At 38.1% G+C, this 25,930-nt stretch overlaps 4 protein-coding genes across 4 annotated transcripts in view; 2 read left to right on the top strand and 2 right to left on the bottom strand.

The window, feature by feature from the left end:
* The window catches only part of slc43a1a (solute carrier family 43 member 1a), a 30,444-nt gene extending 24,439 nt beyond the window's left edge, over positions 1-6,005 (top strand). The window contains exons 13-15 of the mRNA XM_053506123.1: positions 1,850-1,923; positions 2,948-3,071; positions 4,697-6,005. Of these exons, the coding sequence (XP_053362098.1) occupies positions 1,850-1,923; positions 2,948-3,071; positions 4,697-4,876 (378 nt within the window). The 3' untranslated portion in view covers positions 4,877-6,005. The remainder of the gene's footprint in view (positions 1-1,849; positions 1,924-2,947; positions 3,072-4,696) is intronic.
* A 3,126-nt stretch (positions 6,006-9,131) lies between these two features.
* Positions 9,132-12,711, bottom strand: med19a (mediator complex subunit 19a). Its single transcript, XM_053506207.1, has 6 exons — positions 12,370-12,711; positions 12,146-12,268; positions 10,880-11,013; positions 10,683-10,779; positions 9,516-9,610; positions 9,132-9,375 (listed from the first exon to the last, which is right to left on the bottom strand). Exons 1-6 carry the CDS (start codon positions 12,587-12,589, stop codon positions 9,310-9,312), a joined length of 735 nt encoding a protein of 244 aa, XP_053362182.1. The 5' UTR covers positions 12,590-12,711; the 3' UTR covers positions 9,132-9,309.
* Positions 12,712-14,145: 1,434 nt separating this feature from the next.
* si:dkey-6i22.5 (polyamine-modulated factor 1) lies at positions 14,146-17,487 on the bottom strand. Its single transcript, XM_053506271.1, has 5 exons — positions 17,247-17,487; positions 16,060-16,165; positions 15,815-15,915; positions 14,631-14,826; positions 14,146-14,363 (listed from the first exon to the last, which is right to left on the bottom strand). Exons 1-5 carry the CDS (start codon positions 17,474-17,476, stop codon positions 14,304-14,306), a joined length of 693 nt encoding a protein of 230 aa, XP_053362246.1. The 5' UTR covers positions 17,477-17,487; the 3' UTR covers positions 14,146-14,303.
* Positions 17,488-19,800: 2,313 nt separating this feature from the next.
* tmx2a (thioredoxin-related transmembrane protein 2a) lies at positions 19,801-25,402 on the top strand. Its single transcript, XM_053506287.1, has 8 exons — positions 19,801-20,032; positions 20,504-20,564; positions 21,252-21,365; positions 22,545-22,621; positions 22,713-22,819; positions 22,934-22,999; positions 23,136-23,265; positions 24,521-25,402. The coding sequence occupies exons 1-8, from the start codon at positions 19,844-19,846 to the stop codon at positions 24,683-24,685; spliced, it is 909 nt and encodes a 302-aa protein (XP_053362262.1). The 5' UTR covers positions 19,801-19,843; the 3' UTR covers positions 24,686-25,402.
* The last annotated feature ends 528 nt before the right edge of the window (positions 25,403-25,930 follow it).

The following is a 25,930-nucleotide window of genomic DNA, read 5'->3' as shown; positions in this document are numbered from 1 at the left end:
CTAGAAAAGATTGCGCAGATCAAACCATGTCATGATGGTTCATAAGGATGATGAGTGTCTTTTAACTGACTCTAATGTAACATCTATAGTTTTTTTTTTTATAGGTTAGAGGTTTTGCTCTAGAGCATGGCAAGCAAATAGTCAGCTGTATTTGTTGAGGTCCAGAAGAAGGGAGAAAGTCCTTGTGTTAGCTGTTTTATCAGCTATTGCTAGCGCTGATATGAAATCCCTGCACTGCCAGTTCTGACTGACATCAGCGATCGCTCCACAGATGTGCCGCGGCGGCGTCTGCAATCTGCAGTCAGTTCGTCAGCCTATTTAAATGGTGAAAAGTCCCTCTGTTGTTTGGTGTCATGGTGTGCTCTGCACTGGACATGGACCGAAAAAAAATCAAAGGAGAGAATTGTGATTCTGACAAGCATAAAGGATCATTAGCTTAATCTCTCCTGTGACTCCTGTGATTGCAGTTGCAAATATTATTCAGAGGTTTAGGGTCCATTGGACTGTAGAAAGCCGTCCTGCTGAAGGATGATATGACTGGTACCCAAAGAGCCATGGACAACTTCTGAAGAGGTTCAAGGAGAACTCCCTGGTCAGAGTAGATCAGTGTCAGATCACTGTTGGAGCAAAAAAGGATTTAATGGAAGGCGACGCAGGAGGACTTCACTGGTGATTTTTTTAAAAATGCATATTGATGAGTGACAATACTTCTTGGAGAATGTCCTTTGAACAGATGAGACAAAACTCTCCAGTCACATCGTCCGAGACACAAAAATGAAGCTTTCAAATAAAGGAATGTGGAACCTCCCGTATGTTCTGTGGCTGCTTTTCTGCTTTTGGCACAGAGTGTCCTGATTCTCTTAAGGGTCAATGACATCTCAAGATTGTTAAGGCATTCTGAACGATATGTGATTTCCTGTGTCAGAAAGTTTAGTCTCATTCATAAGTCCTCCAACAGAATAACGATCCAAAATATGATAAACATGCAACAAAACATGAAGTGGTCTTCTATGAGCCCTGATCTAAATCCTACTGAACATCTGTGGAATGTGGTGTGGCGTCATGTGGTGAAGTCTGGAGAAGGAGTTGGAGCAGCTGGACCAGACTACCTGTCGACATGTGCAGAAGTCTCATTGAGAGCGACAGAAATCACTTGAGTGCAGTGATTGCCTAAAAGTTATGCCACAAAATGTTGTGTTAAGTGTTCGATTTATGCGATGGGTCTCCCCGTGCTTGGGGGGTTTCCTCTGGGTACTCCGGTTTCCTCCCACGGTCCAAAAACATGCAGATTGGAATAATTGGCATTTCCAAATTGGCTGTACTGTGTGAATGTGTGTGTGAATGTTGACCGGAGGTCCTACCACGGTTGTACAAAATGGGAATAAATACAATGGTCACTATTGGCCTCCACGGTCCCTAGTTGGACTACTGAGGTTCCTGGATGGATGGATGGATGGATTTGTTCTATTGAATCATAATTCAAAATTTTTATTAGGATGTGTTAAATAATAATTTATTATAACTTTCAAGTTATTCCAGTGACCATTGTGGGTTTTCCTTGCTTAAGGTGAGTGATGGATTCTTCCATGTGTGGATCACAATAAATGTGGAAAAAGTTTTTCTGACTTTTCACTTTTTGCGTCATAAAAAATCCTGCAATTTGAACAGGAATACTCTACTACCTGTATCTAATCAACAGGGCACGGTTTGGGAGTTTTATTATTTCCTGATGGCTTATAAAGTTTTCATTCTGCTCTTCTAATACGCTTGTGGGAGCTGCAGGACCGCTGTCTCTGGATTTGCTAACTGATTATTTGTCTTCCCCGTGTGTCACTTCCTCTGTGTATAGATCTTGACGTTTATTTTGCACACTATGGTCCGAGGTTTCATTCACTCCTGCTGTGGAGGATTGTATGCTGCTGTGTAAGTACACACACACACACACACACACACACACACAGTCTGATACAGGCTTTCGTCCCACAAGATATGTTTATTTATCATGATTGAAAGATTCCTCAGTTGTCCAGGAGGATACTGTGAAGACAGTGTATACTTTCACGTGTATACACTTGTCTTGGGCTCTGGAAATAACTGCTGTAGAGCAAGGACATCTTTATAAAATGTTTCTACATTATTTTTTTTGCTCTTTTACATTGTACTGTATGTGACATTCTTCATGATTACATCATTACATAAGAAAGGCTTTGAACCCTTCTGCTCATCATAGCATTTAAATTTCTGACATATACTCTTGTATACTTGTATCCACTTACACTTAAAGCTTGATATAAGTTCAGAACAGTTCAGGCAAAGGAGACAGAAACATTTTCCAGTTTTCAAATTCACAGTTCATACTTATTTAGACAATGTTAAGGTTTTTTTAAACCATTCTTGGATTAGTCACTGATTAGGTTCTTATTACTTTGTATCTCAAAATCTATAATCTACGAGGGGCGTTCAAGTCAAACCGGGACTTTTGATTGTACAGAATAACAGACCACAGTTATGGGAGTTAAATCTTTCTCTATATTCCCTATATAATTTCCTGTTATGCACTAATGCACTTGTTCCAGTGTTTTACTAGCATTTAGATACCATTAAAGTAGAACTTTTCTCAGTACGACAGAACGTGCTTCCCCAGGCCTCCCAGGAACTCCTTTAAAGGAATTTTCAAGAATCAGCCGTTCAACTTGGTGAATGTTGGAAAGAACTACGTCGCCATTCACAGACATACAGGCTGCTCTAAAACATTGCACTGTTTAAATATTTTACCACGGCTAAGAGTCTCATCACCGTACTGTCTTTTGTAAATGTCAATAAGTTTTACACACAGTTTAGTCCCGGTTTGACTTGAACGCCCCTTGTATTTCAATATTCTATACTTTTCTTGTTCAAACAGAAGCATTATTTATTTTCTCTTCATCTCTTTCTCTTTGTCTCTCAGCTACCCGTCTAACCACTTCGGCACTCTGACTGGACTGCAGTCTATGATCAGTGCCGTGGTCGCCCTGCTGCAGCAGCCGCTCTTCATCGCAATGTTGGGGCCACTGAAGGGAAATGGTTATTGGGTAAGACCTTCACGTAGGGAACGTTTTATGAAATTCTGTATAATAATTAAGGAACATAGATTGTTCCTTAAGAAAAAAAACATAGAAGCTATAAATTATTGTATCCTGAAGGCTAAAAAGCTGTGACACTGGAGACTAATTTGTGTAATTTAAATTACAGCCAGTATTATACTGTGAGTATACAATGACTGCTAGTGTGACAATACAGGTAGTCCTTGACTTACGAACATTCGAGTTAGGAATTTCCGCAGATTTGAACGGACCGTGGATCCACAAACACGAATAGATGCAAACAAATTACAGAAGTAGCTCACATGTACTGTACAAAAAATAAGACACCTCACTTTACTAGATACCAATATTTACAATTACATACAATATTTTGTGTGTAAGTGAATGTATAAAATGTCCAAATTCCGGTATATTATATGTTAGATTTCAAATTTCACTGTGAGATTTATTTCCTTAGTTACAGTTTTTAGCCACATGATGGCAGTGTGAGGAAAGGGGACAGATTTAGTCACGTGGATTGATATGCTTTTACATTGTACATTTGTGTCAAAGGCGTATAGGACACCGGACTTAAGAACAAATCCGACTTACGAACATGCTGTCAGAATGGAACTCGTTTGTAAGTAGGGGACTAACTCTAGTAGTGTCCAAGTTATTCAAGCCATTGGTTTCAGTGCGAACAGTTCCCAAAGGCATGACTCTCCAGTGTCCGTTTTAAGAGCTCGTCTGTATCTTACCTAGACAATGATATGACCATGGATGAACCAACAGGAGACATTCGTCAGGTCAGTTTTGAGCAGGATGTAAAGTATCCAGATCTGTATGATCAAGTACTGAAAAGAGTTCCTGAAGAGGCTGGGTTGTGTGTGTATACCGGAATATGGTGTGGTGTGGTGTGGTATGGAACAGATTGTCTTGCTGAACAGATCAGGATAACACACACACACACACACACACACGCGCGCGCGCATGACTGAGATCACCCAAAATGTGACTTCATACCCGATCTGATGTGATGGAAAACATATGTTTATTGTATTTAATAAAGTATAAACTAGACATGGCATGATACAATACTGAGACCTTAAGTAGCAACAGATTTCAATACACATTCAGGTTTTTCTTGACGAACTACATTTGCTTTTTTTTTTTTTTACTTGACACACTTGACTTAGTGACAGAATAACAGAATACAGATAGATTAATTCAGCTTATTGAATACGGATCATAATAAAAAGAACAGTTGTCTTACATATTGAACTTCATATATTATCATGAAAGAATAAAAAAATCAAACTGCCTTCAAACTGTACAGTCATTTGTTCAATTACTTTTGAACCTGTGACAAAGGATGGAAAAATGTCTGTAGTTCCTAACAGTTAACAGGGTAAATGCTGTATTTTTGTTAAACCCCTAGTCTTCAAGTTGAAAGTCTACACATCTACACACTGTGTAGTTGAACAGAACTTTCACTGCCTAACCCTAGAACACAGTGTGCTAATATAGAGTTTATCATCTTCTCTTTGGTGAAAGCCTTTCAGTCATATAAACGTGATAACCTGAAGCGATTCCAATAAGCAAATAACCTTTCGTTTCCCTTCTGCATCGGTCAGATCAACGTCGGCCTGCTGATCTGTTCGCTGGCAGGGTTCCTGTTGCCGGGATACCTGTTCTACCACCGCCGACACCTGGTGCAGGAGAAGGCGTCACGGGAAAAGGCCGCACCAGAGAGTCAGGCGCTCAAACATGCAGAAGCCAACAACCTTAACGGACACGCGCCCCAGGAGGCCTAGATCCACCGAGGAACACGACCAGGAAGGTTAATGCTTCTTCCATCCCAAAAAGTGCAGACTCGGCAAAAACACAGCACATCAGATTAACATTAGCCGTTATATGTTGGTGCTGAATTTTTCATCCAAGCAAGCCATAAATACTTCATATAAGGACTTTTAATCATTGCACAGCAATGTGCATGGATTTGGAATACTGGTTACTTTTTAATGCAATACTTCTTTAATTTTTTCTATTTTTAACCATGTATTTATTTTGGAAGCTAACGCCTGAAAGCACCCCTAATACACACTCTACTCCACTTGACTTGACTGTCGACAGGCTACCTCAGCTGATCGTCACCTCTGTCACACTAAGCCATGCGCCGGTTGGATAGTTTGTCTGTAAATTGTGTGTTTTTGTTCACCAAAGAGTGTTTGTATACAGTATAAACATATACACACCAGGTCATTTTATTGTATTTCTGTTTTGAAAATAAGAAATAGAGTATAAAAGGAAATCGTGACTCATATCATTTTAAACACCAAAGAGGATGAAAAGGATGATAAGTGTTGTGTTTTTTTTTACATTACGGACACGCCCTAATGTATTTTCCTTCACATTTGGAACAGCCATACAGGAAATGTGCTTTTATTCTGTACTTTTATCAGTGCGACCATTGTAAAGAAATTTTTCTTTGTGGGTTTTGTTTCCCTTCTTTTTGCATATGCATTGATACTAATGTATTATTTTATCTTATGCTCAATAGTGTAGTGCTGTAACAGCAGTATTTCTGCTCTGTATTTACTTTCGTTTGCTTGGAAAGGGCATGCGACATCAGCAGTGGATCAATCATACCATATCCTTCAATAGTCAGGGGTCAAAATGACATGTCACAGGAAGACGTGTTACCCTTTTCGGGGGGAATTTTGTCCTTACAGCCAGATTTCACTTGTTTCAGTGTGTTGCGTGTGTTTGTGTGGAACCTGTGCCTTATAAACAATATCTGCTTTTATATCTCTGAATGTACACGACTTCACGGATGCAACCGAAACTATTTCTGCCTCGTTGTGGAGGTCAATAAGCCATGAAGTGGTGAATGGAGTTTTAAAAGATTTTATGAAACATTTCAAATAAAAAAGATGTGCAGAATGGTTGTGTGTGTGTTGTTTTTTTTTGGTACAAAAGAAACTCATATGCACTGTGCAGCTTTTGAATAAGATCTGCCAAATAAATGAAGGTAGATTAATATATACAGTACAGTACAAGCATTGTATATAAGTGTGTATACACAATATATTGTACATGACATGATTATAAAGGAGGCAGCACGGTGGCATAGGTCGAGGGTTCGATTCCCGCCTTGTGTCTGTGTTCGTGGAGTTTGCATGTGCTTGGTGAGTTTCCTCAGGGTTCTCTGGTTTTCTCCCACAGTCCAAAGACATGCAGATTAGTGTATGTGTGTGTGCCCTGCAATAGATTGGCACCCTGTCCAGGGTGTACCCCACCTCGTAGCCTAAGGCAAGGCAAGGCAAGTTTATTTCTATAACACATTTCATACACAATGGTAATTCAAAGTGCTTTACATAAAAGAAATAGAAAATAATAGCACTCAAACTTTTTTGAAATTATTTACATTTGATTAAAAATAAAATAAAAACAGTTTGTAATGTTGCTTTTAAAACTACTTAAAATTTAATTTAGCAGTTTAAAAAATAAATTTAATCTAAAATACAGTGCAGCCTAAGCTCTCCTGGGATAGGCTCCAGGCCCCCCATGACCCTGAATACAGGATATATAATTATAAAGGGTCTAAATCTGTAGTTTACATGCTAATGTTAAGTCTCAAAATGTTAACCGAGAATCTCAGCAGGGTGTTATGGTACCTGAACATGTTCAGTTCTTGTCAAAGGTTCTAAAGGTCAATGGAACTGAACGTTCTTCCAAAACATATCCACTCATTTGGTGTTTAATGTTCTAAGTTCAAAATGTCCAAATAAATCAACACGTCCAATGCATGTTCAACAGGGGCGAGATCCGGTCACTGTCAGAGTCACAACATATCATTTACATCGTTTTCTAACATAGGTTGTATTAAAAGAACTGGACAAACCCTTTATGACGTCACCTATATTTTCACTGAAAAGCGTTTTTGAAGCTCAACGGTGGGCGCTCTGGTTGTTGCCATCCTGGCCGAAACAAAATCCATAAATGGGCAGATGGCAGAGCCTGGCAGTTGGTTAAAGCCTGCCTACCTAACTCAGTTACAATCACAATCTAACGAGTTTTGCTTTAGCTAAGCTAAAATTGTATGGTAGCTAGAATTAATTTAAGTCCTAATGCACTTGACTGAACTCCAGATCCTAAACATTGCTAGTGATACAACATCTTCAATGTCAGGCAAATTGATGACATCCTAAATTATGCATAATTTTCCATAAAAAGTAAAACTACCTATTGAGGTCAAACCCTTTTTTTGTTCCAGGCTGTAAGCATGTTTATTTCTGTTATAAAGTTACAAACATTTGAACATGAGGGGAATTGACTAGTGGTCATGTGCGGAATTGCATGTGTTGGCACTCATTTTTCAGAGGTTCCTGCATATGTTGGTAGGTGGAGCCATCTTCAAAGGGACCACGCCCATTTGTATAATAACAGTGCCTTATAAGATAAAACAAATAATAAAGTTTAAAGAAACCTACTGCTTTGAAGTGATGCTTCACTATACAGAAACTAACGACACTTTAATTAGTAGCTAATTTGCAGGTGTGTACCAGTGTAAATCTAGGGACTTAACAAGAAAGTTTTAGAATTTTGGATATTGCAAAAGAAGAAAGGGAAATTGCATTATTTCGAATACTATTTTAATATCTTTCAAGATGTTGCACATTTTTTACGTCACTATTTAGAGAAAAAAAACTTTTCTCTTTAAAGATTTTTTTATGTCTCATCTCTTTAACCTGAAGCGTGTATTCGGATGGCATGCCTAAGGATTTGATCCAAAATGGATAATCAGGTTTTATGCAAACATGTGGGGACATGCCAGTCTGAGTGCACAATGATTAAAGCAAATACTAAAAAACTCCAGGCATCACAGTGGTGTAGTAAGTAGCACTCTGGCCTCAAACCTCCAGGGTTGAGGGTTCAATTCCCGCCTCGGGTTTGTGTGGATGGAGTTCTGCCTGTAATCGGTGGGTTTCCTCTCAAAGACCTGCAGATTAGGTTAATTTGTGTCCCCAAATAGTGTGTGCCCTGTGATGAACTAGTACCCCGTACCCTGCCTTATTCTCCAAGTCTCCTGGGATAGACGCCAGTGACCCTGTACACGATAAGCTTTATAGAAGACTAAGAAACCTTAACATTTGTATATTCATATCATTCGCAATTAACACCATTGGGTTAAATACATTTTTTAAAAAGGCCAAGCAAAAGCTCCTTATGTCTGGGCCAAATTGTATTTAATAACCTTCAAGTAGATGCTTTGTCAAATGATAGTCCTTTTTTCTTATTATTTAACCCCAATTAAACATCAATAACATTAAATCACTCATGTCTTAAAAAAGAATTGGGATTATCTAAAAAAATCTTTGGCTCTTTTATGTCTAATAGTCATGATTCTTTAAAGCCAAAAAAGCCTGGAGATTCACAATCTACAAAAATATGAAATAAGAGCCAACTGTCTAATAACAACTTTAATACAAATGTGGTCTTTGGATGAAAAAAAAAAAAAAATATATATATATATATATATATATATATATATATAAATAATAAATAAAGTATTGGTTGCAATAAGTAATTAAAATGATTGTGTATATATGTGGTGCAAAAACTGCAAATACACCCCAGATTTAATAAAATACAGTACTAAGTCTGATTTCTTTCTAGAAAGCCTCTTCTCTTCTTGTCCCACACTGACCTCTGGTGTTGTGTTTGATTTCACATAAATGACATTCAGTACTTCAGCTCTCCCATTCACTCATTCATTCATCATCTATACTGCTTATCCTGTACAGGGTCGTGATGGGGCCTGGAGCCTATCCCAATCAGCCTACGTCTGCATGTCTTTGGACTGTGGGAGGAATCTAAAATACCCAGAGAAAACCCACCAAGCATGGGGACAACCACATGCAAACTCCATGCATCCAGACCCGATGTGGGAATTGAACCCTCGACCCTGAAGCCAGAAGCAACAGTGCTAACCATGGCGTCACCGTGCTGACGAGCTCCTCGTTTTTACCTTCCCAAAAAAATGCAACAACACTCAGTACAACGCAGTAGAGTACCAAAAATTTATTCAAGTCATCAAATTCTGAAGAAAATACTGGAAATACAACTGATCTGTGATCAGTATCTGCATCAACATAAGCTACAAAAAAGTACGCAGTCATAGTATTGGCACACATTCTCACTCTCTCACACACACGCACACGCACACACACAAAATACAGTGTCTCTATCTCAGACTATTGCTGTTGGGTTGAGAGCCAGTAATACCAGGGTGATCCGGACTGTGACGATTCTGAGAGAGAGAGAGAGAGAGAGAGAGACAGAGAGAAAGCACATCACATCCACACAAATCAGTAAAAGCTAACAGACAAAGTGAATAAATAAGAATACATTTTTTTTTCCTTTCCTAACTTTCAGAGTAACTCCACCCACCTTTTTCTTTTTCTTGTCCTTCTTTTTCTTTTTGCGCTCAGGATCATCGTCTCTCTTTTTCTTCTTCTTCTTGGGGTCGGAGTCTGATGGTGTTTCTGCTCAGGGAAAAACACACATTTACCTTTTGCGTGCTATCAGATTATTTAAACATCTTATATCTATATAATATATCAGCTTACGGTCACCGTCTGCTTTTGATCCAATTATACTCAGTGCAATTTAGAGAAAGTTTCTGATTTCTATATTTGTTTATTAATTTATTAGAAAAACAGTTTGCTTAATCAAAAGGGAAGGAAGTTAATAAATTTGGTGAAGTGTAGAGGAGAAACAAATCAGGCTCCTGAATGAATTAAGAGCGCTCTCATTATCAGGATTCCTTAAAAATGTACTTAGTTTAGCAATCTTAAAGAAGGAAAATAAATGTGTATATATATATACACACTAATGTGTTCAAGTCAAACCGGGACTTTTGACTGTACAGGATAACAAAACACAGTTCTGAGAGTAAAAACTCCTTTTATTTCTCTATATAATCCTCTGCTACACTAATGCATTTATCCCAGTTTTTTATTGAGTGTGCTCTGAGGCCCCTAAAAAAAAAATATGTCATTCCCAGACGTATAGCCTTCTTTAAAATGTTTGCAAAATAAATAACGCTTGAATTCGGCTAAGAGTCTCACCACCGCTCTGTAAACGTCAACTGTATTTTCCTGAAAAATTTTATTCCAAGACTTTGTTTGACTTGTTTAATCATTTAATAGTTTAAAGTTTAAATGTTGATTAAAATATTTATTCGGTTAAAGCAATTTGTACAACCTCAAAAATCACCCGAATATAAATGTGTTACAAGAACAGAAAATATTTTCAACATGCAAGTATTTCTACAAAATTCCTGAAAGCTGTACTTAGTCACATGATTAAGACTCGTTATGGAATATGAGTTAGAAATATGGGCAATGCGGACTTTAAAAAAAAAAAAAAAAAAAAAAGAGAGAGCGGGGCAAATGAACAGTAACAGCTTGTGAAGATGTAATGAGAGTTTAATCTGAATTGTGTTCAAAGAGGACAGCAGTTTGAAAGACGACCATTGTGTAATTTTTATGGCATACATTTAACGCATAGACTTAGTCAGTTTTATGCAAGTGTGTGTATCTGTGCATGTGTCACCTGGAGGTATGGGATCCTGAGGTCGATGATGTCTGTGTTTATGTTTGCTTTTCTTTTTCGGAGGTTGGATGTGCATCAGTCTGTACTGCTCCGGAAGCTAAAAGACAAACAGGAAGATTGGAGTACAGACTGAAGCTGTGATCTGTTTGTGTTTTATTGTGCACAAGTGTGTGTGTATGTGTGTGTGGTTCATGTACCGGTCCAGTGTGTAGTCTGAATCCTGTCAGCAGTGCTCCGGTTAGTGGGCTGAAAGAGTTTCCACACACTGGAGGTTTCTCTATAAGGGATCGCAACGAACTTCCATCCTGAACTCCTGGACTGTCTATCATACCTAAAAACAGACAATAATATAACATTCAAGATTTTTTTTTCAACTTTTTTTTTTTTTTTTTTGTGGATGTGGATGCATGCCTGCCCGCTTTGCATTCTGTATTACAAAATAGTTAAACTTGAGGGTGAGTCAAAAATTTTCCGCACTCTGGCTGTAGAATGTATTTTAACTTTTAGAAAAGATAAACATAATTTTTCGACCTTGCTTTTTAAAACACGCTTGTCCATCAGCATGCTTTCGTATTTCCTCTTCTAAATGCTTTAGTCTGAGCTGCGAGCCACAAATGCACTGCTGTCCTCACGTCTTTATCAGAAATTAATCTCCGTCCTCGTAGGGCTGCTTTCAGGAGAGCAAACAGATTTAGCGAGATTATGACGATAGGGAGGATGCTTTAACACCTCAAAACGAATTCGACAGTGTGGGCGGAAGTGCATCGGCATGCGAGATCACAACGACCTCGGATAGCAGTCCTCTGAAGCCTAAATATAATAATATATTTAGGCTTCAGCTTTTTAACAAGCATCTCACTGTTGATTGTGGAACTTTTTTTACATTTACATTTAGGCATTTGGCAAAACTTTTTTCCTGATAATGTTTCAATACTGGGCTTTGAAAATCATTGAAAACTGTAAGCATGAATGAATTTCCCAGCTGATGGTTGACTTTTGAACTTTTTCTCGGTCGACGATTGAGGATGTTTCCGTTCCATACTCTGCTGTTTACTCTCAGGCTCGTAGTGATGAATCCGTGTCTCGTCACCAGTAATCATTCTCTTTAAGAAACTTTCACCTTCCTTAGAGTATCGCTCCAAATTTTGTTTGCAGACATACAAACACTTCAGTTTATGCTCTTCTGTGAGGTGTTTCGGCACCCTCAGAGCACAAAAAACAAATTGCTGCTTTTCTTTCATGTAAATCACAAGTGTGGCATCTATTTTTGGGGCATCGCAGTTACAAATGAACTGATGTGACATGTTCACACCTGCACAGCCGTGACCGGGGAGACAGTAGACAGTCACAGTAGATATAACTGGAGTGCTGATCATTTTTGACTCACCATAGCATTACAGCACATCTATCTATCTATACACACCCAGACATCAGGGTACTTTTCCTGCTCTTGTTCACCTCACCTGGTAATTCAGGTAAGAAGTTGCTGAGTTTCTCCTTCACCTTCTTGCCACAGAACTTGTTGTACGCATGCTCCAGATTGTAGTGTGTGATCAGGTTTGTGTTCCCCGTTAATTCGTTTCCAACTGATTGAAATAAACACAAATAAGGTTAGAGAATGATAAAAACAGATTTTTAGGTAGTACATGAGAATGGAATACACCAGGACGTAAAGCATTAGCTTTACCAGGCAGTTCTCGCAGTAGGTAGAACGGTTCATTGATGACTCCAGGTTTTCGCCCAGTAGGCCCTTCATCCCCGAGCTGTCCTGAGAGCGGAGGCGGCACCGGGGCTGCGCTCTGCGGGTGCGGAGGTGCAGGTTTTCCCGGTCCGAAACCCAAAGCCGCGGAACTCGGGGGTGCCTGGGCGTCGTTTTGGCTAAATAGATTTGAAAACATTTCTGTCATGATTTAAATAAAAAATAAAGGTTATTTAGGTGTAATAAATATACTTTAAGGTAACGCTAAAACCCGGTTTGTATTATCAAATACTCTTTCAGTGCACGTTATCAACACAGGCGATACCGTAATAACCGTAATACAAGTACATCCGACATGTTGAAAGCATCTACCGTAATTCACATAGTGTTAAGGCATCGAGAAAGCTAAGATAATTATAACATTTAAGGTTAACCTTTATTCGTCAAATATACATTACCGCACAGTGAAATTCTTTATTTCTTGCATGTCCCAGTTTCTTGTTAGTGGGGCTGGGGTCAGACCACAGGGTCAGGCACTATATGGCGCCCTAAAAGCAAGGGCCCTGCTCAAGGGCCAAACATTGGCAACCTGGGGCTTGGAACGCCGAGCAGTAACTCATAAAAAATACACATGTATAGGTCTGACTGACAAGAGCACCAAAATGTCCAGGATGGGGCTTATCCCGGATTTCCACACTGGTTCTCTGAGCTGGCAACTTCATGTTGGAACATGGTATGGGGAGCTGTCTTGTTGTCCACTATCCCAATGCTCTAAAAACTACATGAACAAAGTGGGAAAGAAATGAAAAAAAGCTGTCGGAACCTACCTGGCCCTATGTAAAGAACTAATTCCTCCCCCCACTAAATCATTAGGGGCCAGAGTGGTTTGGACAGCTTTTAACAACTGCATTATGTATTTACTTGGGTTATCTTTGTTATCATTTAAAGGTGACAAATATGCAAAAATAATAAAAAAAACCCTACAAGAAATCAGGAAGGTGCAAATACTTTTCACAGCCTTGTATTTAGCAATAGTTTATTGTTTTGTCCTCCATACTTTTATATTTAGTATTAACATTTTGCACAACATTACCAAGCCAAATTTCTTGCATGTCAAAACCTACTTGGAAATAAACTGAAGTCCCTTCTGAATTGTATATTTTTTACTTGATTTTAGATTAGGTATGGAGAAGAGGAAGGTAACAATATTTAATTTTGAACATTTTATTTGTTTTGTCTTTTGCTTATTACTGTAGGTAATTGATTTATCAGGTACCTACAGTAATAAGTAAAAGACATTGATTTATTAGTTGATTCCCATGTGGAGTTTCTACTACTAACTGCATATTTGATATTAATATACTAGTTATTTTAAGAAACCCTGTAGTGTGTGCTTTGTGTCCTCTCAAGAGTCCTCTTGCTAGTATCTAAAGAATTAAAAATAATATGTGAGAATCATCCTTACATGCTTCAAGTTAATTTATTCAGTAAATGTCATGATGTGTACATTACATCATAAGCAGGGCTGCGTTAAGCCTTTCCAGAGCCCTGGGTTAACACGCCTCTTGGAGCTCTTGATGTTTAACAAGAAGACCAAAGAGCTACAACCATAATAACGACACCACAAATTTCAAGTTTCAACCACCAACTCTAGTCCTTCTTGTTAATAATGTATATGCCTCATGTACTGTACACTTAAAACTGAAAGAAATGATGATAATAATAATAATAATAATAATAACATAAAAAATAATACTAATTGAATTGGTTGATGAATTCTAATTATAAAGTCAACACTCAAACAAGTTACATACAATGAGAAACGGATTTAATTGAACAAATTTGGTAAAATAAAACAATACAAGTTAGCTTAAAAAAAAGAATTAAAAGTTGAACTACGGTCCACAGGAGCTCGGAGAAACTCAGAAATTTTCAGACTGACAAAGTGATGAGACAAACGATTCCAAATCAGCCACAGATGCCTGCAGGGAAATAAATGTAGAAAGCCACATCAGATGTAGGAGAAAAACTTTTACTCCTGTAATGTATTACAATAATATAAATTATATAAAAATATAAAATTTAACTTAAAGAACACATAGTTTATAAAGGATGCCCCGCTGGTGATTTACTATATTCTCCCATATAAACATAATCACACTGATGTCTTTAATGCAAGTAAAAATCATTGACATACAATACACACACACAAAGAGGTGATTGAGATATATATTTTTTTCCTCTGTCACCTTCCACTCATCCACGGCTGCTGCTATGCGCTGTTCTGTGTGTGTAATAGTTTCTCGTCCAGACTGGACTCTCTGAGCCAGAGCTGCGTTCTCCTTCTGTAGCTTCCTCAGCTCTCTGCGCACATACTCCTCCTGCCCCTGGTGGTACGGGATCAACACACTGCACACATCCTGCTCAGGAATTCCACTAGGTCGCCTGCAAAACACACAAAACAACGGCAAATTAGAGATAAAGGCCACGTGCAAGTTTTGGACATTCAATAACTACAAGATGTTATACAACATATTGTAATAACTCATTTATACGAGAGTTATATTAAATCCGGTTATATTAAAGCTTCTGTTGGCTGTCCTGTCATATTAGCGCATTCTGTTCGAGGCTACTGTTTCCCCTGTCACTTTTGCACAGCTGTGAATGCTGGTGTACTGAGGCTGAACTTACTGGCAAGCTGTGTTTAATGATTTGCAGGGTTGTACAGTATATATAGAGGCAGATGTCCAGATAGATAATGTATATTTTGGATAAGAATTCTCCATTCTGGTTAGCACAGTCACCTTTTGGACCTCCAGGGGTCAAGGATTTAATGTTGGGCCTGTGCATGGAGTTTGCATGTTCTCCCGGTGCTGGGTGGGTTTCCTCCGTGTACTCCAGTTTCCTCCCACAGTCCAAGGACATGCAGATAAGGTTAAATGGTTTCCCCAAAATGCCCATAATGTAAATTGGTAATTTGTGTGCCCTGCGATGGACTGGCAGCCTGTCCAGGATGTACCCACCTTCATGGCCCACGTCTCCTGGGATAGGCTCTAAGCCCCCGCAACCCTGAGCAGTATAGAAGATGAACGAATGCGCCGTAGCTCACATATCTATTATATTGGGAACCCACAAGAGGGCGTACTTGCACCTCAAAGTTTGAAAGGAAAATAAACTGGCAGAGTGCAAAGTGAAGCGTTGTTGTTGCCAGAGCGTTTTTCTCTGTTAAAAGAGCTTTTTATCGTCTTTGGCCTTGGGATAGTAATAAGATATGTGCATAGACTTTAAAGTATAATTTCTGGTACTGATGGTATTATTTGGCCCTTGCGGTGTTTTTGTTCTCACGTTGTGATCTGGCAACCCAGACCAAGCACATTACTGTATTTAAGTGGTATTGCCATGACCCTGACCCAAGTATATACTGTAAATCTACCATGCAGGTCCTGGTGTGTCTTTTGCCTGCTCTTCAAGTCTGTCCAACTCCTCCAGTTTCACTTGCAGGTCTCCTTCCTCTATCACTCTGTTTATGTCCTCCTGCACACACAACAGCTCTGGGTTATTTACACATTTAGTGAAACACTGAAACATAAGAATGGTTTTGCAGATCTATATTGTGGCACGCAATATTAGAAAATCTCAACAGCACGTTACTAAGCAAATGTGTTTACTCAGTGTTACCTGGATGGCTTTCTGCAGATCGCTTATGAACTGCTTGTGGATGACTTCGGCCATCTGTGGATTCTGCTTGCACAGTGGATGGAAGGAGTGAGAGAACCTGTTGAAACTGGACCAACACACAGGAGGAGAGATTTATCTTTAATTTTTGTCAGTTTAAAGTCAATACTATAAAGCAATAGTATTAATATGTTATGCAAACATATTGGCTTTGCTTATAAAAGGGTCTTTTTAGTGAGAAAGATTTGGTCTGCATAACTATTAATGAATCTAATTACTAACATTTTGCAATTATCTTTCAATTAACAAAAAACTTTCTTTTGGATTTTTATAGAATCTAACATGCAATAAAGATGACAACTAGCATGGAACGTTCACTAAACACTGGTTATAATAATTACTTTTTATACCTGTAAACTATCATCCTGGGTAATTCTTATGCAATAAATAAATGCAGCTCAGCAGATCAGAAAGCAAATCTGCTCATTCAATTTTACCAGGGACGTTCAAGTCAAACTGGGACTTTTGATTGTGCAGAAATTCTTATTTTAAATATTTGACATATTTGAAATAACGGGTTTGTGTGATTACAATCATCAGTCTGATATTGTCACTATAGCAACAGCACCTTTATAGGGACTTGTATGGGATGTTCACCAAAAAATGTCATCACGGATTATTAAAATGGTTACAAGAACATCAGCAAAATGTTATTTGGACCATTGCGTATATGGAAATTCATGCAGGAAGTAAAATACTGTAATAAATATGTTCTCAGAGAACCTTCCAAGAACCGAAAACAAACATTGACAGGAGAACCAAACATTGTTGTCTAAATACACACACACACACACACACACACACACACACACACACACACACACACACACACACACACAATCATCATCCTCATCATTCACACTAAATAAAAGTTCAGACATCATTTAAGTGTTTGTTGAAGGATTTTGAATTAAAGGATTTAAATAACCTCAGTTTTAAAACAACTGAGTCATTTTAGTGAGTCGACTCTTACAAAGAACCGAACCCTCTCCAAACGAATCTTCAGTGCTACAGCACAAATATTACAGCTTTATAAAGTGAAACTTGGGCTTAAATACATTGTAAACGGCGTTGTTTAAGACCTAGTGAGTTTTAATCAGGACATTAGGTGATATTGGTCATGACATCACCTGGTATCTGCTATGAGTCTCTGAAGGCTTTTCTCCATGACTTTGTTAAAGATTTTCAGTCTGCTCCGCTGCGCCTCACATTTAGCCGGTTTACCCGCGCCGTCTCCGGTGACACCGCTCTGTTCCGACCCGTCTTCACTTGTCTGACCCGAGTCTGTGAAACCCGGCTCGTTTGACTGACTCCGAGTGACGTCCTCCATCTTTTTCTCTCCCAGTGTTGACATTCTCATCCTCCCGCCAAGACTAGCAGCTCGACTACGGAAGCTGTAGGAGTTCATACGGTCTTTTGCGTAACGCGTTTTCCTTTACAGTCTTCTTACAAAGCTAACAAAGTATATATAGTACATTTAATTATACTTGTAAAGCATTATATTACACAGAATAAACAATAGATAAAAGAAACTAATTACATTACCAATTCTTAAGACATTATTTGTTAAAAATTTTCATTCACATCCTCCAAGGGCCAAGTTCAGTTCCAGGACCAGGGTGTGTAGAGTTTAAATGTTCTCCCCGTGCTTGGTGGGTTTCCTCCGGGTACTCAGTTTTCCTGCCAAAGACATGCCGGGTAGGCTAATTGGTTTTCCCAAATTGCCTATTGTGTGTGTGTGTGTGTGTGTGTGTGTGCCCCCTGTGATCCTGAGTTGTACCCCGCATTGTGCCCTAAGTCTCCTGGGATAGGCTCCAGGCCCTTTGTGAACTAATCTACAGGATAAGCATTATGAAGATGAATAAAAAACTAATGTTTTCTATTCTAATAGTTCTTATTATTAAAAATATATATTATCTGCATTTGGATTTTCCTAGTATCTACTTTTTACTTTTTATTTTTTGAATACCAGGTGGTTACCATAAACCCTGTATATAAGTGCACTGCATTTTGTGCCTCCGTGTCCCTAAGAGAACTGGAAAATAGATTACAATTGCACAATTTGGGGCAGTGGTGGCTCAGTGTGTTAAGGCTCTGAGTTACGGATCGGAAGATCTGCGGTTCGAGCCCCAGCTCCGCCAGGTTGCCGCTGTTGGGCCCTTGAGCCAGGCCCTTAACCCTGTCTGCTCCAGGGGCGCCGTAAAAATGGCTGACCCTGCGCTCTGACCCCTGCCTACTAACAAGAAGCTGGGATATGTGAAGAATAAAGAATTTCACTGTGCAGTAATGTATGTGTGATGAAGGCTTAACTTAACTTAACTTAACTTAATTCGACTGGTCCAAGTATTTCTAATAGAAAGCTTTATTAGGAAAAAGGTTCAACAAATTTTTTATGCATATTTGCACACCAGAGCCATTTTAAACTTCTATACTTCTAAATGTCTGTTTTGACAAATTTCTATTTCTATATTTCAATATCTGTTATATTGATATGTTGTTCTCATTTCACTAGTTAATCTTATTTTCTAACATATTTCTTTTATTATATATTATTTTTTGTACAGCAAAAAAAAAACATATTTTTTGTACAGCATATTGTACTAGTTAATTTTTGTTCTTAACGTATTTCTTTTCATATTTATTTTCTTATGTATAAGCTTTTATTTTTTTAAGGTCACTGGCGGTCGTGTAAGCATTTCACTGCATATCGTACTGTGTATGACTGTGTATGTGACAAATAAAATTTGAATTTGAATTTGTAGTGTTTGTTACAGTGAGATGCTTATTAAAGAGCTGAAGTTTAAACTTCAAGATTAAATGCAGAGGACTGCGATCCAAGGGCGTTAAGATCTTGCATGACAGTGCACGTCCTCACACTTTTGCCAACATTTTCGACTTTGTTTTGAGGTGTCAAGGCATTCCCCCTATAGTCCTGATCACAAGGACGAAGATTTAGTTCTGATAAAGAAGTGAAAATACTGGTGCATTTGTGGCTCGCAGTTCAGCATAAAACATTTTTTAATGAGGAAATACGAAAGATTTTTGTCTGATGGACACAGTGTATTGAAAAACAAGGAGATTGTGTCAAAAAATGACGTATTTGTCTTTTCTTACGGTTAATTAAAATAAATTCTACAGTCAAAGTGCGGATTATTTTTATATATGGTACATATTTCTCACACTTTGTAACTCATTTCCATAAATTGATGATTCTATAAAGCTGCTTTGCAAGTACATAAAGGTTGGCAGATTGAGTACGAATTGTAATAAATTTAAGATTTTTTTTTTCTTTTCGCAACCATGTCTGCCAGGTCTAGGAAGTAACCGTACACTTTCTTTTGGAGGAAATAAAAATCTTTCATGCCCAAGTGTAATATAGTCATTAGACATATAGTTATTGACATTTTTTTCTGTGATGACATCTTGAATTGTGTTAATTACCAGAAATTTTATTTAAAAAGTCCTATCCTCATCTTCTTCCTGATCTTCCTCTTGTCTTTCACACACACATGTATGTATTTGTCTTACTGTCCTGACCAGCCAAATGTCTCCTTAAGGTGTCAGATATTCTTGCCCATAAGAGGACATATGGTACCCACCAAGATATAAAAACCAAACACACACCACACACACACCTGTTGCTGTCCTATTTCTGCTCACTCCACTCTCTTCTGCCTTCTCCCTCCTTACACACACACTTTCTCTCACTCCACAAACTTGTGTGAAAATGGGAATAATCACCGGCCTCTTTGCGTTTGTCTTCCACCTGCCACAGATTTATAAATGGCTCTTAAAGCCGTATTATTTTCTGTCGTTTCTTCTGTCTGTCGCTTTCCTTGCTGTGCGGAAATGTCCGGGTGTGTGTGAGCACTTACCCTCTCAGAGAGAAGACGGAGACTCCTGCAACTTTGACTGGGTCAGTTAAACATGCTTCGACTTACAGTTCACTAAATATGTTTTCCTTTTTTTCCAGTGTGAAACGTAATTCTTCCTTTTGCTCATATTTAGTTAAATATAGTTGTATTTGTTATAGAAGTTTAAGAAAAAGTTCGCTCTGAAACACAGTAATTATGATCATATTGGAATATCTTAATTAATTAAAACTAAGTTTTTAGTGATATAGGTGTTAATGTGAGTTGCTCAGTTACAATGATGTTTATCAGGAGAAATAATGCTTAGATTAGGGATGATATTTAAGTTTTTAATCAGTATTTGAATGAGAAATCCAACATAAAAGTAATAGAAACAGTTAGTGATCTCTGAGATGTTATGCATGTTGATAACTGCGGACAACTGAAACTCATTACAATGGTTGTTCAGTTTTAATGCATGCATAGGTCCAAGATCATAAATCTGGACAATATTTTCATTCTTCCTTGTGTTCCAGAGAGAGATAGAGATCCTGATGTTCCTCAGTGCTATTGTCATGATGAAGAACCGCAGAGCAAGTGAGTGGCTGTCCTGGAGTCTTCTTCCAGTTACACACAAACACACTGCATATATTGTTTATGTCAGTGGTTCTCAACCCTGGTCCTGGAGAACACCTGCCCTGCACGTTTTAGTGTTTTTCCTGCTTCACCACACCCATTTCTATTCAGAAGAGCCAGTTAATTATCAGATTAGTCTAATCAGGTGCAGAGAAAACACAAAAATGTGCAGGGAAGTTGTTCCTCTAAGACAAGGGTTGGGAACCACTGGTTTATGTTAAAAGTGGGACTTCATGGTCAGTACGGTGATGAGAATCTTAGCCACAGTAAAACATTGAAATGGTGCAAACATTTTGACTTAAACGCCATTCGAATAGCTTAACCTCGCCTTCAAAAAATTGTATATGTTAAATATTTCCAATACAAATTATTCTACATTTCAACTTGTTTTAATATATTTTAATCTATCAAAATTAAACTTTTTATGTAAACATCCCATACAAGTCCTCGAGAAAGAGCTGTTGCTATAGAGTACAATATCAGACTAAGTGTATTCATATAAACCTGTTATTTCAAATATAGTTAGCACAATTGTCAGAAACTGACGAATCAATACCATTTAACTAATCAGGTATCAAAATGCAAACAGGTTTGTGGAATTACTTTTAAGTGTAGCTTTTCTTAAAATTGTTTTTTGCACTGTTTCAGTAACACTGGAGCAGCATTTAGGAAATATGTTCCTCTTCAGTAAGGTCGCAAATGTCGTGCTGTTCTTTAGAGTGGACCTGAGATTTGGCCTCCTCTACATCACATTGTGTGTTGGTAAGAATCTTTTATATTATATTATATTATATTATATTATATTATATTATATAGGGCTGTAAAAAAGTTTTTTCTCCCTTCCTGTGTTTTTTATTTGTCTATTTGTCACACTTATATGATTGAGATTATCAAACTAATTTTAATATTACTTTATTAAGATTGAAAATCTTTATGATAACGAAGGTAAATACAAAATGCAGTTTTTAAATGATCATTTCATTTATTAAGGGAAAAAGCAGTCCAAACCTACCTGGCCTTATGTGAAAAAGTAATTGACCCTCCTTGTTAAATCATGAATAAAGTGTGATTTTTGGAAAACCGAGTTAAATTTCACTTGCCACGCCCAAGCTTGATTACTGCCAGACCCGTTGAATCAAGAAATCACTTAAATAGAACCTGTATGACAAAATAAAGCATGCTAAAAGATCTAAAAAAGCAAGACAATTTAAAGAAATTTAAGAACTAAGAAGATACTTTTTAAATATACAAAAAATAAACATCCAGAAAGAAGGGCGAATACTTTTTCACGGCACTGTATTATATTATATTATATCATATTATATCATATTATATCATATTATATTTGAACATCTAACAAGTGTTATATACACAGGGCCAAAAGTATAGACACAGACCATCATGCCTCTTTGTGCTTAAACAAGAATCCCAATTTAGATTTTTTATCTCTTTTTATTTTTATAATAACTCCCACTTTTCTGAGAAGGTTTTTTTTTTTTTTTTTTTAACGGATTTTGAAGTGTGATTTGTGATCATTCAGCTATTAAGAGCCTTAGTAAGGTCAGATGCTAATGATAGGTGAGGAGGCCTGGGGGCAGTAGGTGTTCTAGTTCATCCCAAAGGTGTTCAGTGTAGTTGACGTCAGGGTTCTCTAAAGGACACTTTTAGACTTCTTGCACTTCAACCTTGTCTTCGCCAGGAAGCTTGCTTTGTGCACAGCGGCATTGTCACGATGGAACGGGTTTGGTTGAAGGGAAGAAAGACACCCAGGACAAGTGTATGTTTAAAATTTTTATAGCAACAGTTCTTCCTTGGGTGTCGACATACTTATGGACATAATGTGTCATTCCTGCATAGAGACACGTCTTAATTATATAAGTAAGGCGTTATAAATGTGTGATGATTTATATGATTTATCTGAGTCAGTCTTCTAATCTACAGTGTTCCTAATCACATGCAAACCTCCCATGTACATGGGTCCGGAGTACATCACATACTTCAATGACAAAACCATAGACGTGAGTATTGCATGAAAGACAATCAAGTTTTTTTTTTACCTGCATACCTGTTTCGCTTTAGTTTAAAATGACTGTTATTGTGTGCCATTAGGAGGAAATGGAGAGGGACAGTCGAGTAACCTGGCTTGTCGAGTTCTACGCCAACTGGTCTTCAGAGTGTCAGTGTTTCGCACCTGTTTTTGCTGACCTTTCCCTGAAGTAAGGCCACAGACATGCACTCAGAGAAAGAAAAAAATTATATCAGTTTAAAACAATACCGTTTTTGCAGATGTATCATACATGTAAAATGCAGTTCTTTCTCAAATCTTGCAGGTATAACTGTGCTGGACTTAAATTTGGAAAAATAGACATAGGACAATATGCAGCTGCTGCTGAGAGGTGAACCACCATGACTTGGTTTATATTATATATAAACAGTGGTGTGATATAATGCGGTTCTTATCTACATATAATAAAACTAAGTGATCTATATGCTTTACAAATGGCAGAACACACCATTCCATTCTTTGTTCAGGTATAAAGTAAGTCCCTCACCACTCTCCAAGCAACTGCCCTCTCTACTGCTGCTGCAGGGTGGCCGGGAATTTATACGTCGCCCACAAGTGGACAAGAAAGGAAGAGCTGTGAGCTGGACCTTCACAGAGGTAAAAGGTGTATCAAATAATAAGTTGTGTGGGCTGTGTGTGGAACTGGTCAAATATCCTTCAAGAGCAGAAAGGATTGGTCAGAAATACTTTGGGAGAGGGCATGATTGGTCAGAGTTGTTTTGAGAGCATGCACGAACAGTCAGAATTGTATTGGGAGCAGGCTTGATTGGTCAGAGCTGAACTCAGAGTAAGGAGGATCGGTCAGAATTCTATTGAGAAAGGGCGGGATTGATCAGAGCTGATTTGAGAAACAACGGGATTTGGTCAGAGCTGATTTGGAAAACAAAGAAAATTGGTCAGAACTGATTCAACAGATGGCGGACAGAAAATTGGTCAGAACTGATTTTGGGAGGCGGGATTTGGTCACTAAAAAAGTTAAACTCGAGAGGGTGGAATTGGTCAGAACTGATTCAAGCGACATTGGAATTTGGACAGAACTGATTCGGGAAATGACAGGATTTGGTCAGAACTGATTCAGGGAGGCGGGACTGATTCAAAGTCAGAACTGATTCGGGGGAGTGTGGGATTGGTCAGATCTGATTCGGAAAATGAAGAGAATTGGTCAGAACTGATTCAAGAGAGGGCAGAATTTGGTCAGAACTGATTCTGGAAACGATAGGATTTGGTCAGAACTAATTCAGGTAGGTGGGATTGGTCAGAACTGATTTGGAATACGAAGGGAATTAGTCAGAAGTTATTTGGGAGAGAGTGAGCTTGATCAGAAATGATTTGGGAGTAAACTTTAGCATGTGACCTAGAAATGAATTGAAGCTATATATAAACACTTAAGTGAATGTCCTCAGAGGAATCAAGCAAAAGGAGGTTTCTAGATCAAGGGTACACAGGTGCTTCCTACACACAAGTCTTTTCTGTTTTCTGATGTAGCATTAGATGTGTGTAATTTTGCTCTTGGACAATTAATCTAATTTAGACTAATTTATACAAAAAACAAAAGTTGGATATAAAGGTACAGTATCTGACATTAACAAACATGCAGATTCCTTCTACGCTGTGCAACACATGATCAATAAGAGTGAAGTCTCAGACAGAGCATCTTATTTAGCAGACATGTTTGTCCTGGATTCCTCCTGAACAAGTTTCCCTTCTTTGCATTCTTTACTCATGATTATAGAACATATAGAAGCTAAGTATTTAAGAAATTAAACAAGAAACAAAAAATGAGATGTAAATGAATAAATCTTGCCAATTGTATCCATGGTTGGTCTTAAAAGCCATTTTTACGTTTCTGCAGGAAAATATCATCCGCGAATTCAACTTGAACGAGATACTAGAGAAATGTAAAAAGCTCGGGAAGGGCCGGATTGAGAAGCTAGAAGAGCTGGAGTCCCTTCCACAAGAACATGCTGGTGAACATCAACCACTGATGGAGGATTCAGAGAGCAAAAAGGACAAATAAAAGCAGAATTCTGGGAGATTGATGAGCGATTAGATAGCTGGTTTTGTAATTTTGGAATATTTGGGGTGAGAATGCTTAAGGTTATATAAATTATTAGTGTTAGTAGTGAAAGCGCACACCTTTTTATCATGGACATACTGTATAAGGCTGAGTCTCTACTGGATGGGACAAAAAAGAAACTGTGTTACAGTATTCAATAAACATGCAACGTACATTAGTTTTATGCATGTTGAATATTTAAAGGAGCAGTCTAGAGTTCTTATCTGCCCATGAGGTGACACTCGATTGTAAGTGCCTTAGAGTTATTCAGCAAATCAGCTTTTCTTAAAAATTAAAAAAACATGCCTCAACATTGCGATATTCTTGTATCTGATTTGTCGAAAGGTGTTGACTATTGAGCTCTGATGATGATTCCAATCCGCCTGATAATATCTTTTCAGACACAGAAAGGTATTTGAGGTTTCTTTGTTATGTCTGACTTTAAGTTGTTGTTCCACAACTTTTAATCTAACTGTAAACAGATAAAGAGGCGGCGTGCTGGCGGCATGATAGCGGTTAGCATTGTGGCCTCGCATCACCGCAGTCGAGGGTTCGATTCCTGCTGCGGGTCTGTGTGTGTGTAGTTTGCATGTTCTCCCCTTGCTTGGTGGGTTTTCTCAGAGCTTTCTCCCACAGACCAAAGACATGCAGATTAGGCCACAGTACTGTGAAAAAATATTTGCCCCCTACTATTCAGTTCACCACTGTTTCAATTTTAATCGCTTTTTTAGATTTTTTTGTCAGACAGGTTCTACTTAAGTGATTTCTTAGTGCAACAGGTCTGGCAGTAATCACTCCTAGTCTGGGTGTGACAAGTAAAAATTAACTCTGCTTTCAGAAAATCAGTTCATCAATGATTTTGACAGTCAGATACTGTGGATTTGGACATCCCATTAGCCTTAATAAACAAAATCATTTAAAAACTACATTTTGCATTTACTCAGGTTATCTTCGTGTACTATAAAAATTGTTTTGATGATCTTAATCATTTAAGTGTGAAAAATATGCAAAGAAATAATAATCAGCAAATACTTTTTCATGTTACTGTATTGGTGTACTTAAATTGCCCGTAGTGTGTGTGTGTATGTTCGTGCGATGGATTGGCACCCTGCCCAGGATGTTCCTTATGCCCAAAGCCTCTTGGGATAGGCTCCAGGCTCTGTAAACTGGATAAACGGTGTAGCAAATGAATGAATAAGTTAGTAT

This window comes from Clarias gariepinus, chromosome 10, assembly GCF_024256425.1.
Source record: "Clarias gariepinus isolate MV-2021 ecotype Netherlands chromosome 10, CGAR_prim_01v2, whole genome shotgun sequence".
NCBI lineage: Eukaryota > Metazoa > Chordata > Actinopteri > Siluriformes > Clariidae > Clarias > Clarias gariepinus.
This window is presented reverse-complemented; position numbering and strand designations above follow the sequence as displayed.